General features: G+C 49.0%; 1 protein-coding gene across 4 annotated transcripts in view; it reads left to right on the top strand.

Moving 5' to 3' along the window:
• LOC124038594 (protein tweety homolog 2-like) overlaps window positions 1–16,251 on the top strand; it is a 157,146-nt gene that overhangs the window by 91,795 nt on the left and 49,100 nt on the right. For all 4 annotated transcript variants that reach the window (XR_006839379.1, XM_046354643.1, XM_046354644.1 and 1 more), the window contains one exon: window positions 4,756–4,976. Coding sequence is in view for 3 of the 4 variants with exons in the window: in XM_046354643.1 (XP_046210599.1) it covers window positions 4,756–4,976 (221 nt within the window). In the remaining variant the exon portion in view is untranslated. The remainder of the gene's footprint in view (window positions 1–4,755; window positions 4,977–16,251) is intronic.

The following is a 16,251-nucleotide window of genomic DNA, read 5'->3' as shown; positions in this document are numbered from 1 at the left end:
TCATGGTACTGTCCTGATCAGTCTACAGTAGGCCTCATTTTACTGTCCTGATCGGTGTACAGTAGGCCTCATGGTACTGTCCTGATTAGTCTATAGTAGGCCTCATTTTACTGTCCTGATTAGTCTACAGTAGGCCTCATGGTACTGTCTTGATCGGTGTAGCAGTAGGCCTCATGGTACTGTCCTGATCGGTGTAGCAGTAGGCCTCATAGTACTGTCCTGATCAGTCTACAGTAGGCCTCATGGTTCTGTCCTGATCATTGTAGCAGTAGGCCTCATGGTACTGTCCTGATCAGTCTACAGTAGGCCTCATGGTACTGTCCTGATCATTGTAGCAGTAGGCCTCATGGTACTGTCCTGATCAGTCTACAGTAGGCCTCATGGTACTGTCCTGATCAGTCTACAGTAGGCCTCATGGTACTGTCCTGATTAGTCTACAGTAGGCCTCATGGTACTGTCCTGATCAGTCTACAGTAGGCCTCATTTTACTGTCCTGATCGGTGTACAGTAGGCCTCATGGTACTGTCCTGATCAGTCTACAGTAGGCCTCATTGTACTGTCCTGATTAGTCTACAGTAGGCCTCATGGTACTGTCCTGATCTTTGTAGCAGTAGGCCTCATGGTACTGTCCTGATCGGTGTAGCAGTAGGTCTCATGGTACTGTCCTGATCGGTGGAGCAGTAGGCCTCATGGTACTGTCCTGATCGGTGTAGCAGTAGGCCTCATGGTACTGTCCTGATCGGTGGAGCAGTAGGCCTCATGGTACTGTCCTGATCGGTGTAGCAGTAGCCCTCTTGGTACTGTCCTGATCGGTGTAGTAGTAGGCCTCATGGTACTGTCCTGATCGGTGGAGCAGTAGGCCTCATGGTACTGTCCTGATCTGTGAAGCAGTAGGCCTCATGGTACTGTCCTGATCGGTGTAGCAGTAGCCCTCATGGTACTGTCCTGATCGGTGTAGTAGTAGGCCTCATGGTACTGTCCTGATCGGTGGAGCAGTAGGCCTCATGGTACTGTCCTGATCTGTGTTGCAGTAGGCCTCATGGTACTGTCCTGATCGGTGGAGCAGTAGGCCTCATGGTACTGTCCTGATCTGTGTTGCAGTAGGCCTCATGGTACTGTCCTGATCTGTGTAGCAGTAGGCCTCATGGTACTGTCCTGATCTGTGTAGCAGTAGGCCTCATGGTACTGTCCTGATCTGTGTAGCAGTAGGCCTCATGGTACTGTCCTGATCTGTGTAGCAGTAGGCCTCATGGTACTGTCCTGATCTGTGTAGCAGTAGGCCTCATGGTACTGTCCTGATCTGTGTAGCAGTAGGCCTCATGGTACTGTCCTGATCTGTGTAGCAGTAGGCCTCATGGTACTGTCCTGATCTGTGTAGCAGTAGGCCTCATGGTACTGTCCTGATCTGTGTAGCAGTAGGCCTCATGGTACTGTCCTGATCAGTCTACAGTAGGCCTCATGGTACTGTCCTGATCAGTCTACAGTAGGCCTCATGGTACTGTCCTGATTAGTCTACAGTAGGCCTCATGGTACTGTCCTGATCAGTCTACAGTAGGCCTCATTTTACTGTCCTGATCGGTGTACAGTAGGCCTCATGGTACTGTCCTGATCAGTCTACAGTAGGCCTCATTGTACTGTCCTGATTAGTCTACAGTAGGCCTCATGGTACTGTCCTGATCTTTGTAGCAGTAGGCCTCATGGTACTGTCCTGATCGGTGTAGCAGTAGGTCTCATGGTACTGTCCTGATCGGTGGAGCAGTAGGCCTCATGGTACTGTCCTGATCGGTGTAGCAGTAGGCCTCATGGTACTGTCCTGATCGGTGGAGCAGTAGGCCTCATGGTACTGTCCTGATCGGTGTAGCAGTAGCCCTCTTGGTACTGTCCTGATCGGTGTAGTAGTAGGCCTCATGGTACTGTCCTGATCGGTGGAGCAGTAGGCCTCATGGTACTGTCCTGATCTGTGAAGCAGTAGGCCTCATGGTACTGTCCTGATCGGTGTAGCAGTAGGCCTCATGGTACTGTCCTGATCGGTGTAGTAGTAGGCCTCATGGTACTGTCCTGATCGGTGGAGCAGTAGGCCTCATGGTACTGTCCTGATCTGTGTTGCAGTAGGCCTCATGGTACTGTCCTGATCGGTGGAGCAGTAGGCCTCATGGTACTGTCCTGATCTGTGTTGCAGTAGGCCTCATGGTACTGTCCTGATCTGTGTAGCAGTAGGCCTCATGGTACTGTCCTGATCTGTGTAGCAGTAGGCCTCATGGTACTGTCCTGATCTGTGTAGCAGTAGGCCTCATGGTACTGTCCTGATCTGTGTAGCAGTAGGCCTCATGGTACTGTCCTGATCTGTGTAGCAGTAGGCCTCATGGTACTGTCCTGATCTGTGTAGCAGTAGGCCTCATGGTACTGTCCTGATCTGTGTAGCAGTAGGCCTCATTCTTTTCCTTCTTTCACTTTCTTTTCCTTCTTTCTTTCTTTCTTTTTTTCCTTTCTCTCTCTTACTTTCTCTCACTTTCTTTCTCTCTTTCTTTCACTTTCTTTTCTTTCTTTCACTTTCTTTTCCTTCTTTCTTTCTTTCCTTTCTCTTTCCCTCCTTTTTCCTTCTCCTACTTTCTTTCCTTCTTTTACTCTCACACTCTATTTTTTTCTGTCTCTCTCCCTTTGTCTCTCCCTCATTCTTAATTCCCTTAATTTCTTAATTCCTCTCGTTCTTTCTTTCTACCCCCCATAGCCAAAGGCAGTAGTGAGTGAGGACTCCACACACAGTGAATACCAAACTACCTCATTACGTCCACCCAGCAGCCCCCCAGAACTAAACAACAGCGATGTCCCCTCCTCCACAAACACAAGCAATATGAGTTGTCGGTACTCTCACTGAATGCCAAGTACCTAGGGCTGAATGGAAGCATTTATTGCCCTTTTTAATTATCAAATACCAGGATGTTGCTGTCTCTGAAAAACCTTTCCTAGTCAACAACCCTGGAAGCATGTTGTAATTAACTGGGGAGTGAAGTGGTAGTGTAATCATGCTCCACACATCCCAACTGGCACCAGATGTGTGTTACTTTTACATAAATAGTCAGAAATAGTGGTCTATATAGGAAATAGGGTGCCATTTTGGATGCAGTCTTCATACCAGTCTCCAATTTGTAAGTCCAATTTGTAAGTCGCTCTGGATAAGAGCGTCTGCTAAATGACTTAAATGTAAATGTAAATGTATACCCCTTTAATCTTATGTGTGTTTGGTCAATTTGGTGTAAATAAAAGTGTTACAGAAAATTGGGAGTAGCAGGACGTTTATAATTCTCTTGGTTGTTTGTGTGTGTTTCAAAGAGGGTTCTGCCTTGGTTGCTACACCTCAAATGCAGCAGTATGATTACGCAGTTTAAGTATGTAGTAAACTGTGTGATGTCTTTCCACATTAGCCTAGAATTAGCTGGGAAATATTGTTTTACAAACCACCATGGTGACCCCAAAGTAACATAATAAAGTTATCCCTATAGAACCAACATCTCCTGAATATGCTGTGCAGGTGACGTCCTACATCATACTTCCGGGTCCTGTCCCCAAATCCTTTCAATGGGCTTGACAATTATATCATAACATGAAAACGCCATTGTTTTAAGATACTTTTACAGCATTTTAAGATTTTCTTTGCGCTGAAGACCATTGTGCAATGTTTTTGCCCATGGAAGGCGATTCAAAAAGCCTATAAAAGTTACAAACCTACAAGGCTACTTCCTGGAAAATGCTGTGTCACTTACATAGTGTATTAAACCTCTAGAACTCCTTCATTGTCAAGCCTGCCCTGTAATATTCACATAAATCCCCTATGGGCCCTGGTCAAAGTTAGTGCACTAAATAGAGAATAGGGTGTCATTTGGGACAGAACTTAACTCTTGCTAATCATATGTAAATGAACTGAGTATTCTGTGTGTACTGACACCTCTCTTCCTCTCCTTCTCTTCTCCCCTCCCCCTTTCCACTGCCTCTCTTCCTCCTCTCCCCCTTTCCTCTGCCTCTCTTCCTCCTCTCCCCCTTTCCACTGCCTCTCTTCCTCCTCTCCCCTTCTTCTCCTCTCCCCCTTTCCTCTGCTTCTCTTCCTCCTCTCCCTTTCTTCTCCTCTCCCCCTTTCCTCACCCCTCTCTTCCTCCTCTCCCCTTCTTCTCCTCTCCCCCTTTCCTCTGCCTCTCTTCCTCCTCTCCCCTTCTTCTCCTCTCCCCCTTTCCTCCCCCTCTCTTCCTCCTCTCCCCTTCTTCTCCTCTCCCCCTTTCCTCCCCCTCTCTTCCTCCTCTCCCCTTCTTCTCCTCTCCCCCTTTCCTCTGCCTCTCTTCCTCCTCTCCCCTTCTTCTCCTCTCCCCTTTCCTCCCCCTCTCTTCCTCCTCTCCCCTTTCCACTGCCTCTCTTCCCCTCTTCTCCTCTTCCCCTTTCCTCTCCTCTCTTCCTCCTCTCCTCCTCTTCTCTTCTCCCCTCCCCCTTTCCTCCCCCTCTCTTCCTCCTCTCCCCTTCTTCTCCTCTTCCCCTTTCCTCTCCTCTCTTCCTCCTCTCCTCTTCTCTTCTCTTCTCTTCTCCCCTCCCCCTCTTCCTCTCCCCCTTTCCACTGCCTCTCTTCCCCCTCTTCTCCTCTTCCCCTTTCCTCTCCTCTCTTCCTCCTCTCCTCCTCTTCTCTTCTCCTCCCCCCTTTCCTCTCCCCCTCTTCTCCTATCCCCTTCTCCTCTCCCCCTTTCCTCCTCTCCATCTATCCTCCTCCTCCTCCAGGTGACGGGCACCATGGGTAGCATGGAGAGTGGTCTGAAGCAGCACCTGGCGAGGCTGGATGAGATCTTCGCTATGCGGGGAGACTACGTACAGACCCTACGCTTCATGCAGCAGATGGCTGACAACGTCATCAAACAGTTGTTGGGCCTACCTGACTGGGACTTGACTAAAGTAGACCTGGCCGCTATCGCAGACCAGACCACATACATAGAGTACTACAGGTATAGATAACCAGACCAGACCACATACATAGAGTACTACAGGTATAGATAACCAGACCACATAGAGTACTACATGTATAGACAACCAGACCAGACCACATATATAGAGTACTACATGTATAGATAACCAGACCACATACATAGAGTACTACATGTATAGATAGCCAGACCAGACCACATATAGACCAGGGCCTGGTTTCCCAAAAGCATCTGAAGGCTAAGTTCATCATTAGAACCTTTGCAGGAGCATCATTAAATCTCCTAGATGTTTCCCAAAGCCATCGCTACTACAGTTACACTTGAAAATGGTTGTTATTTAACGCCTCAGGCCACTCGTAGAACAGCTAAGTCTGACGTTAATGCTTTTTTGCCCTCCGGTATGACTTTATAGACCGAAGATCTCCACTAAACACAAATGTGACTAGAAATCTATTTGCAATTTTTACAAACAAGCTAATGATAAAAATATACTTTCATTGAAAACTGAGATGTCTGCATAAACAACCAGCCTAGATAAGTCTATATCATTCAATAATATTGAAATCTATTTAATTTTCATTCAATTGTAAGCGGCTGTTGGTAATTTTTGCCTCAATATATTTAATGATGTGTAACAACACGTACACAGTGTGAGGGCAGTGTGTGTGTGTGTGAGAGAGAGGTACAGTAAGATACAGTAAGATACACTACATGTCCAAAAGTATGTGGACACCTGCACGTCAAACATCTCATTCCAATATCATGGGCATTAATATTGATTTGGTCCCCCCTTTGCTGCTATCATGGCCTCCACTCTCCTGGGAAGGCTTTCCAATAGATGTTGGAGCATTGTTGCAGGGACTTGCTTCCATTCAGCCACAAGCATTAGTGAGGTCGGGCATGGATGTTTGGTAATTAGGCCTGGCTCACAGTCAGTGTTCCTATTCGTCCCAAAGGTGTTCGATGGAGTTGAGGTCAGGGCTCTGTGTAGGCCAGTCAAGTTCTTCCATACCGTTCTCGACAAACCATTTCTGTTATGATCTCGCTTTGTGCACAGAGGCATTGTCATGCTGAAACAGGAAAGGGCCTTCCCCAAACTGCTGCCACAAAGTTGGTAGAACAGAATCATCTAAAATATCATTGTATGCTGCAACGTTAAGATTTTCCTTCGCTAAAGGGTTTTGCCCGAAGCATGAAAAACAGACCCATTATTCCTCCTCCAACAAACTTTACAGTTGGCACTATGCATTCGGGCAGGTAGCATTCTCCTGTCATCCTCCAAACCCAGATTTGTCCGTTGAACTGTAAGATGGTGAAGTTCTATCCTTCTGATTCAAATCAATTCTATCTTCCTGATTCCTCCTTACAAGCAACAATTAAAGCAGGAAGCACCAGTGACTCGGTCTATAAAAAAGTGGTCAGATGAAGCAGATGCTAAACTACAGGACTGTTTTGCTATCACAGACTGGAACGTGTTCCGGGATTCTTCCGATAGCATTGAGGAATACACCACATCAGCCACTGGCTTTATAAATAAGAGCATCGAGGATGTCGTCCCTGTAGTGACTGTACGTACATACCCCAACCAGAAGCCATGGATTACAGGCAACATTTGCACTGAGCTAAAGGTGAGAGCTACCGCTTTCAAAGTGCGGGACTCTTACCCAGAAGCTTACAGAAATCCTGCTATGCCCTTAGACAAACCATCCAACAGGGCTAACATGGTCAATACAGGGCTAAGATTGAATCGTACTACACTGGCTCCGACGCTCGTCTTATGTGGCAGGGCTTGCAAACTATTACAGACTACAAAGGAAAGCACAGCCGCGAGCTGCCCAGTGACACTAGCCTACCAGATGAACTAAATCACTTCAATGCTCGCTTCGAGGCAAGCAACACTGAGGTATGCATTAGAGCATCAGCTGTTCCGGACTACTGTGTGATCACGTTCTCCGTAGCCAACGTGAGTAAGACCTTTAAACAGGTCAACATTCACAAGTCCGCGGGGCCAGATGGATTACCAGGACGTGTGCTCCGGGCATGTGCTGCCCAACTGGCAGGTGTCGTCACTGTCATTTGCAACCTGTCCCTGATTGAGTCTGTAATACCAACATGTTTCAAGCAGATCACCATAGTCCCTGTGCCCAAGAACACAAAGGCAACCTGCCTAAATGACTACAGACCCGTAGCACTCACGTCCGTAGCCATGAAGTGCTTTGAAAGGCTGGTAATGTCTCACATCAACATCATTATCCCAGAAACCCAAGACCCACTCCAATTTGCATACTGCCCAAACAGATCCACAGATGATGCAATCTCTATTGCACTCCACACTGCCCTTTCCTACCTGGACAAAAGGAACACCTATTTGAGAATGCTATTTATTGACTACAGCTCAGCGTTCAACACCATAGTGCCCTCAAAGCTCATCACTAAGCTAAAGATCCTGGGACTTAACACCTCCCTCTGTAACTGGATCCTGGACTTCCTGACGGGCCACCCCCTGGTGGTGATGGTAGGTAGCAACACATCTGCCACGCTGATCCTCAACACTGGAGCCCCCCAGTCGTGTGTGCTCAGTCCCCTCTTGTGCTCCCTGTTCACCCACGACTGCATGGCCAGGCACGACTCCAACACCATCATTAAGTTTGCAGACGACACAACAGTGGTAGGCCTGATCACCGACAATGATGAGACCTTCTATAGGGAGGAGGTCAGAGACCTGGCCATGTGGTCACAGGATAACAACCTCTCCCTCAACGACGAGACAGCCTATAGGGGGGAGGTCCGAGACCTGGCCGTGTGGCGCCGGAATAACAACCTCTCCCTCAACGATGAGACAGCCTATAGGGAGGAGGTCAGAGACCTGGCCGGGTGGTGCCGGAATAACAACCTATCCCTCAACGATGAGACAGCCTATAGGGAGGAGGTCAGAGACCTGGCCGGGTGGTCACAGGATAACAACCTATAGGGGAGGTCAGAGACCTGGCCGGGTGGTCACAGGATAACAACCTCAGACCTGGCCGGGTGGTCACAGGATAACAACCTATTCCTCAACGATGAGACAGCCTATAGGGGGGAGGTCAGAGACCTGGCCGGGTGGTCACAGGATAACAACCTATCCCTCAACGACGAGACAGCCTATAGGGGGGAGGTCAGAGACCTGGCCAGGTGGTCACAGGATAACAACCTATCCCTCAACGATGAGACAGCCTATAGGGAGGAGGTCAGAGACCTGGCCGGGTGGTGCCGGAATAACAACCTCTCCATCAACGATGAGACAGCCTATAGGGAGGAAGTCAGAGACCCGGCCGGGTGGTGCCGGAATAACAACCTCTCCCTCAACGACGAGACAGCCTATAGGGAGGAGGTCAGAGACCTGGCCGGGTGGTCAACCTCTCCCTCAAGGATAACAACCTCAGGATAACCCTCTCCCTTAACGACGAGACAGCCTATAGGGGGGAGGTCAGAGACCTGGCCGGGTGGTCACAGGATAACAACCTCTCCATCAACGATGAGACAGCCTATAGGGAGGAAGTCAGAGACCTGGCCGGGTGGTGCCGGAATAACAACCTCTCCCTCTCGAGACAGCCTATATGGAGGAGGTCAGAGACCTGGCCGGGTGGTGCCGGAGGAGACCTGGCCGGGTGGTGCCGGAATAACAACCTATCCCTCAACGATGAGACAGCCTATAGGGAGGAGGTCAGAGACCTGGCCGGGTGGTCACAGGATAACAACCTCTCCCTCAACGATGAGACAGCCTCAGACAGGATAACAATGAGACAGCCTATAGGGAGGAGGTCAGAGACCTGGCCGGGTGGTGGACGAGACAGCCTATAGGGAGGAGGTCAGAGACGGAATAACAACCTCTCCCTCAACGATGAGACAGCCTATAGGGAGGAGGTCAGAGACCTGGCCGGGTGGGTCAACGAGGACAGCCTATAACAACCTCAGGATAACCCTATCCCTCAACGACGAGACAGCCTATAGGGGGGAGGTCAGAGACCTGGCCGGGTGGTCACAGGATAACAACCTCTCCATCAACGATGAGACAGCCTATAGGGAGGAAGTCAGAGACCTGGCCGGGTGGTGCCGGAATAACAACCTCTCCCTCAACGACGAGACAGCCTATATGGAGGAGGTCAGAGACCTGGCCGGGTGGTGCCGGGATAACAACCTCTCCCTCAACGATGAGACAGCCTATAGGGAGGAGGTCAGAGACCTGGCCGGGTGGTCACAGGATAACAACCTATCCCTCAACGATGAGACAGCCTATAGGGAGGAAGTCAGAGACCTGGCCGGGTGGTGCCGGAATAACAACCTCTCCCTCAACGAGACACCTGGCCGGGTGGTCACAGGATAACAACCTCTCCCTTAACGGAGACAGCCTATATGGGGAGGTCAGAGACCTGGCCGGGTGGTGGCCGGGTGGTGGTGAGACAGCCTATAGGGAGGAAGTCAGAGACCTGGCCGGGTGGTGCCGGAATAACAACCTCTCCCTCAACCGATGAGACAGCCTATAGGGAGGAGGTCAGAGACCTGGCCGGGTGGTCACAGGATAACAACCTATCCCACCTGGCCGGGTGGTGCCGGAATAACAACCTCTCCCTCAACGACGGGACAGCCTATAGGGGATAACAACCTCTCCCTCAACGATGAGACAGCCTATAGGGGGAGGTCAGAGACCTGGCCGGGTGGTGCCAGAATAACAACCTCTCCCTCAACGATGAGACAGCCTATAGGGAGGAGGTCAGAGACCTGGCCGGGTGGTGCCGGAATAACAACCTCTCCCTCAACGATGAGACAGCCTATAGGGAGGAGGTCAGAGACCTGGCCGGGTGGAGCCTGAATAACAACTTATCCCTCAACGATGAGACAATAACAACTTATCCCTCCTCAGACAGCGTAGGGAGGAGGTCAGAGACCTGGCCGGGTGGAGCCGGAATAACAACTTATCCCTCAACGTAACCAAGACTAAGGAGATGATTGTGGACTATAGGAAAAGGAGGACCGAGCACGCCCCCATTCTCATCGACAGGGCTTTAGTGGAGCAGGGCTAGCACTTCAAGTTCCTTGGTGTCCACATCATCAACAAACTAGAATGGTCCAAACACACCAAGACAGTCGTGAAGAGGGCACGACAAAGTCTATTCCCCCTCAGGAAACTAAAAAGATTTGGCATGGGGTGCTGAGATCCTCAAAAGGTTCTACAGCTGCAACATCGAGAGCATCCTGGCTGGTTGCATCACTGCCTGGTATGGCAATTGCTCGTACGGCTCAGTACATCACTGGGGCTAAGCTGCCTGCCATCCAGGACCTCTACATCAGGCGGTGTCAGAGGAAGGCCCTAAAAATTGAACCCAGCCACCCCAGTCATAGACGGTTCTCTCAACTACCGCATGACAAGTGGTACCGGAGTGCCAGGTCTAGGACAATAAGGCTTCTCAACAGTTTTTACCCCCAAGCCATAAGACTCCTGAACAGGTAATCAAATGGCTACCCAGACTATTTGCATTGTGTGCCCCCCCCCAACCCCTATTTTTACGCTGCTGCTACTCTCTGTTTATCATATATGCAGTCACTTTAACTATACATTCATGTACATACTACCTTACTTGGCCCGACCAACCAGAGCCCCTGCACATTGGCTAACCAGGCTATCTGCATTGTGTCCCACCACCCACCAACCCCTCTTTTACGCTACTGCTACTCTCTGTTTATCAAATATGCATAGTCACTTTAACCATATCTACATGTGCATACTTCCTCAATCAGCACGACTAACCGGTGCCTGTATGTATCCTCCCTACTGTTATAGCCTCCCTACTGTTATAACCTCACTACTGTTATTTTTCAAGTTCTTTTTACTGTTGTTTTTATTTCTTTATTTACCTAATGTTCACCTAATACCTTTTTTGCGCAATTGGTTTTAGCCAGTAAGAATGGTCTACAGCTGTTGTATTCGGCACACGTGACAAATAAATAAACAAATAAAGTTCAATGGCGGGGAGCTTTACACACCTCCAGCCGATACTTGGCATTGCACATGGTGATTTATAGGCTGCTCGGCCATGGAAACCCATTTAATGAAGCTCCTGGTGAACAGTTCTTGTGCTGACGTTGCTTCCACAGGCAGTTTGGAACTCGGAAGTGAGTGTTACAGACTATTTTTATGCCCTTCAGCACTCTGTGGTCCCGTTCTGTGAGGTTGTGCGGCCTACCACTTCACAGCTGAGCCTTTGTTGTTCCTAGACGTTTCCACTTCACAATAACATCACTTAGTTGACCGGGGCAGCTCTAGCAGGGCAGACATTTAAGGACTTGTTGGAAAGGTGGCATCCTATGACGGTGCCATGTTGAAAGTCACTGAGCTCTTCAGTAAGGCCATTCTACTGTCAATTAAGATTGCATGGCTGTGTGCTTGATTTTATACACCTGTCAGCAATGGGTGTGGCTGAAACAGCCAAATTCACTGATTTGAAAGGGTGTCCAAATACTTTTGTATATGTAGTGTATTTATCCAGTGTTCCTCGTGTTCAGATTGTTTTTACAACATTTACACAACATTATTATAACCTTACTGAGTTCAGATGAAAACAGAGTTCAGCGGAGAGCCTTCACATTCAGCGAGTTGTTATACATGTATCCAATTCCCTGTGATGGTGTCCAGCCTGTGATGGTGTCCAGCCTGTGATGGTGTCCAGCCTGTGATGGTGTCCAGCCTGTGATGGTGTCCAGCCTGTGATGGTGTCCAGCCTGTGATGGTGTTCAGCTTGACTTTAATTTGGCTGAGAGACACACAGTAGTAGTGGTCACAGGAGGCACCAGGCACGTGGTCCTACAGCCCCCTACTGAACATGTACTGTACTATCCTCTGGCTGCCCAGAGATTAGAGGGGGGGGTAGAGGAGAGAGAGAGGGGGGGGTAGAGGAGGGGGGGTAGAGTAGAGAGAGGGGGGTAGAGTAGAGAGAGAGAGAGGGTGTGTAGAGAGAGAGAGGGGGCGTAGAGGAGAGAGAGGGGGTAGAGGAGAGAGGGCGTGTAGAGGAGAGAGAGGGGGGGGTAGAGGAGAGAGAGGGGGGTAGAGGAGAGAGAGGGGGGTAGAGGAGAGAGAGGGGGTAGAGGAGAGAGAGGGGGTTAGAGGAGAGAGAGGGGGTAGAGGAAGAGGAAGGGGGGTAGAGGAAGATGAAGGGGGGTAGAAGAGAGGGGGGTAGAGGAGAGAGAGGGGGGTAGAGGAGAGAGGGGGGTAGAGGAGAGAGGGTGTGTAGAGGAGAGAGAGAGGGGGATAGAGGGAGAGAGAGATAGGGGGGTAGAGGAGAGAGAGAGATGGGGGTAGAGGAGAGAGACAGATGGGGGGTAGAGGGAGAGAGAGAGAGGGCGGGTAGAGGAGAGAGAGGGGGTAGAGGAGAGAGAGGGGGGGTAGAGGAGAGAGCGTAATATGAGACAGAGAGATGGATAGAATAGAGAGAGAGGGGGGGAGCGAGAGGTGGACGGACAGACGGACGTAGTCATAGCTTTCAGAGCATTACATATTCATGCATATGGATTTGAGCTCATCCATTAGTAAACCATCTGGACTGGATTTGTGCCCCAGCCAGAGACCATTGACCACAGCTACTGCATAGCACTGCTTCTGTTCTGACTGGAGCAGATGGCATCAGGACGCACACACACAGCCTACATCATGTCTATTCATACACTGACACAGACGCACACACACAGCCTACATCATGTCTATTCATACACTGACCGAGACGCACACACACAGCCTACATCATGTCTATTCATACACTGACACAGACGCACACACACAGCCTACATCATGTCTATTCATACACTGACACAGACGCACACACACAGCCTACATCATGTCTATTCATACACTGACACAGACGCACACACACAGCCTACATCATGTCTATTCATACACTGACACAGACGCACACACACAGCCTACATCATGTCTATTCATACACTGACACAGACGCACACACACAGCCTACATCATGTCTATTCATACACTGACACAGACGCACACACACAGCCTACATCATGTCTATTCATACACTGACACAGACGCACACACACAGCCTACATCATGTCTATTCATACACTGACACAGACGCACACACACAGCCTACATCATGTCTATTCATACACTGACACAGACGCACACACACAGCCTACATCATGTCTACTCATACACTGACACAGACGCACACACACAGCCTACATCATGTCTACTCATACACTGACACAGACGCACACACACAGCCTACATCATGTCTACTCATACACTGACACAGACGCACACACACAGCCTACATCATGACTGACACAGACGCACACACACAGCCTACATCATGTCTACTCATACACTGACACAGACGCACACACACAGCCTACATCATGTCTATTCATACACTGACACAGACGCACACACACAGCCTACATCATGTCTATTCATACACTGACACAGACGCACACACACAGCCTACATCATGTCTATTCATACACTGACACAGACGCACACACACAGCCTACATCATGTCTATTCATACACTGACACAGACGCACACACACAGCCTACATCATGTCTATTCATACACTGACACAGACGCACACACACAGCCTACATCATGTCTATTCATACACTGACACAGACGCACACACACAGCCTACATCATGTCTACTCATACACTGACACAGACGCACACACACAGCCTACATCATGTCTACTCATACACTGACACAGACGCACACACACAGCCTACATCATGTCTACTCATACACTGACACAGACGCACACACACAGCCTACATCATGTCTACTCATACACTGACACAGACGCACACACACAGCCTACATCATGTCTACTCATACACTGACACAGACGCACACACACAGCCTACATCATGTCTATTCATACACTGACACAGACGCACACACACAGCCTACATCATGTCTACTCATACACTGACACAGACGCACACACACAGCCTACATCATGTCTACTCATACACTGACACAGACGCACACACACAGCCTACAGCATGTCTATTCATACACTGACACAGACGCACACACACAGCCTACCCCATGTCTATTCATACACTGACACAGACGCACACACACAGCCTACACCATGTCTATTCATACACTGACACAGACGCCCACACACAGCCTACATCATGTCTATTTATACACTGACACAGATGCACACACACAGCCTACATCATGTCTATTCATACACTGACACAGACGCACACACACAGCCTACATCATGTCTATTCATACACTGACACAGACGCACACACACAGCCTACATCATGTCTATTTCACTGACACTGACATCATGTCTATTCATACACTGACGCACACACACAGCCTACATCATGTCTATTCATACACTGACACAGACGCACACACACAGCCTACATCATGTCTATTCATACACTGACACAGACGCACACACACAGCCTACATCATGTCTATTCATACACTGACACAGACGCACACACACAGCCTACATCATGTCTATTCATACACTGACACAGACGCACACACACAGCCTACATCATGTCTATTCATACACTGACACAGACGCACACACACAGCCTACATCATGTCTATTCATACACTGACACAGACGCACACACACAGCCTACATCATGTCTATTCATACACTGACACAGACGCACACACACAGCATCATGTCTATTCATCATGTCTATTCATACACTGACACAGACGCACACACACAGCCTACATCATGTCTACACTGATTCACAGACGCACACACACAGCCTACATCATGTCTATTCATACACTGACACAGACGCACACACACAGCCTACATCATGTCTACTCATACACTGACACAGACGCACACACACAGCCTACATCATGTCTACTCATACACTGACACAGACGCACACACACAGCCTACATCATGTCTACTCATACACTGACACAGACGCACACACACAGCCTACATCATGTCTACTCATACACTGACACAGACGCACACACACAGCCTACATCATGTCTACTCATACACTGACACAGACGCACACACACAGCCTACATCATGTCTATTCATACACTGACACAGACGCACACACACAGCCTACATCATGTCTATTCATACACTGACACAGACGCACACACACAGCCTACATCATGTCTATTCATACACTGACACAGACGCACACACACAGCCTACATCATGTCTATTCATACACTGACACAGACGCACACACACAGCCTACATCATGTCTATTCATACACTGACACAGACGCACACACACAGCCTACATCATGTCTATTCATACACTGACACAGACGCACACACACAGCCTACATCATGTCTATTCATACACTGACACAGACGCACACACACAGCCTACATCATGTCTACTCATACACTGACACAGACGCACACACACAGCCTACATCATGTCTACTCATACACTGACACAGACACACACACATCATGCACTACATCATCATGTCTACTCATACACTGACACAGACGCACACACACAGCCTACATCATGTCTATTCATACACTGACACAGACGCACACACACAGCCTACATCATGTCTACTCATACACTGACACAGACGCACACACACAGCCTACATCATGTCTACTCATACACTGACACAGACGCACACACACAGCCTACAGCATGTCTATTCATACACTGACACAGACGCACACACACAGCCTACCCCATGTCTATTCATACACTGACACAGACGCACACACACAGCCTACACCATGTCTATTCATACACTGACACAGACGCCCACACACAGCCTACATCATGTCTATTTATACACTGACACAGATGCACACACACAGCCTACATCATGTCTATTCATACACTGACACAGACGCACACACACAGCCTACAGCATGTCTATTCATACACTGACACAGACGCACACACACAGCCTACACCATGTCTATTCATACACTGACACAGATGCACACACACAGCCTACACCATGTCTATTCATATTCATACACTGACACAGACGCACACACACAGCCTACATCATGTCTACACTGACACAGACGCACACACACAGCCTACATCTGACACAGACGCACACACACAGCCTACATCATGTCTATTCATACACTGACACAGACGCACACACACAGCCTACATCATGTCTACTCATACACTGACACAGACGCACACACACAGCCTACATCATGTCTACTCATACACTGACACAGACGCACACACACAGCCTACATCATGTCTACACACTGACACAGACG

The sequence above is a fragment of the Oncorhynchus gorbuscha genome, linkage group LG06 (genome assembly GCF_021184085.1).
Source record: "Oncorhynchus gorbuscha isolate QuinsamMale2020 ecotype Even-year linkage group LG06, OgorEven_v1.0, whole genome shotgun sequence".
Lineage (NCBI taxonomy): Eukaryota > Metazoa > Chordata > Actinopteri > Salmoniformes > Salmonidae > Oncorhynchus > Oncorhynchus gorbuscha.
The sequence above is the reverse complement of the archived record's forward strand: the minus strand, read 5'-3'. Positions and strand labels throughout refer to the sequence as shown.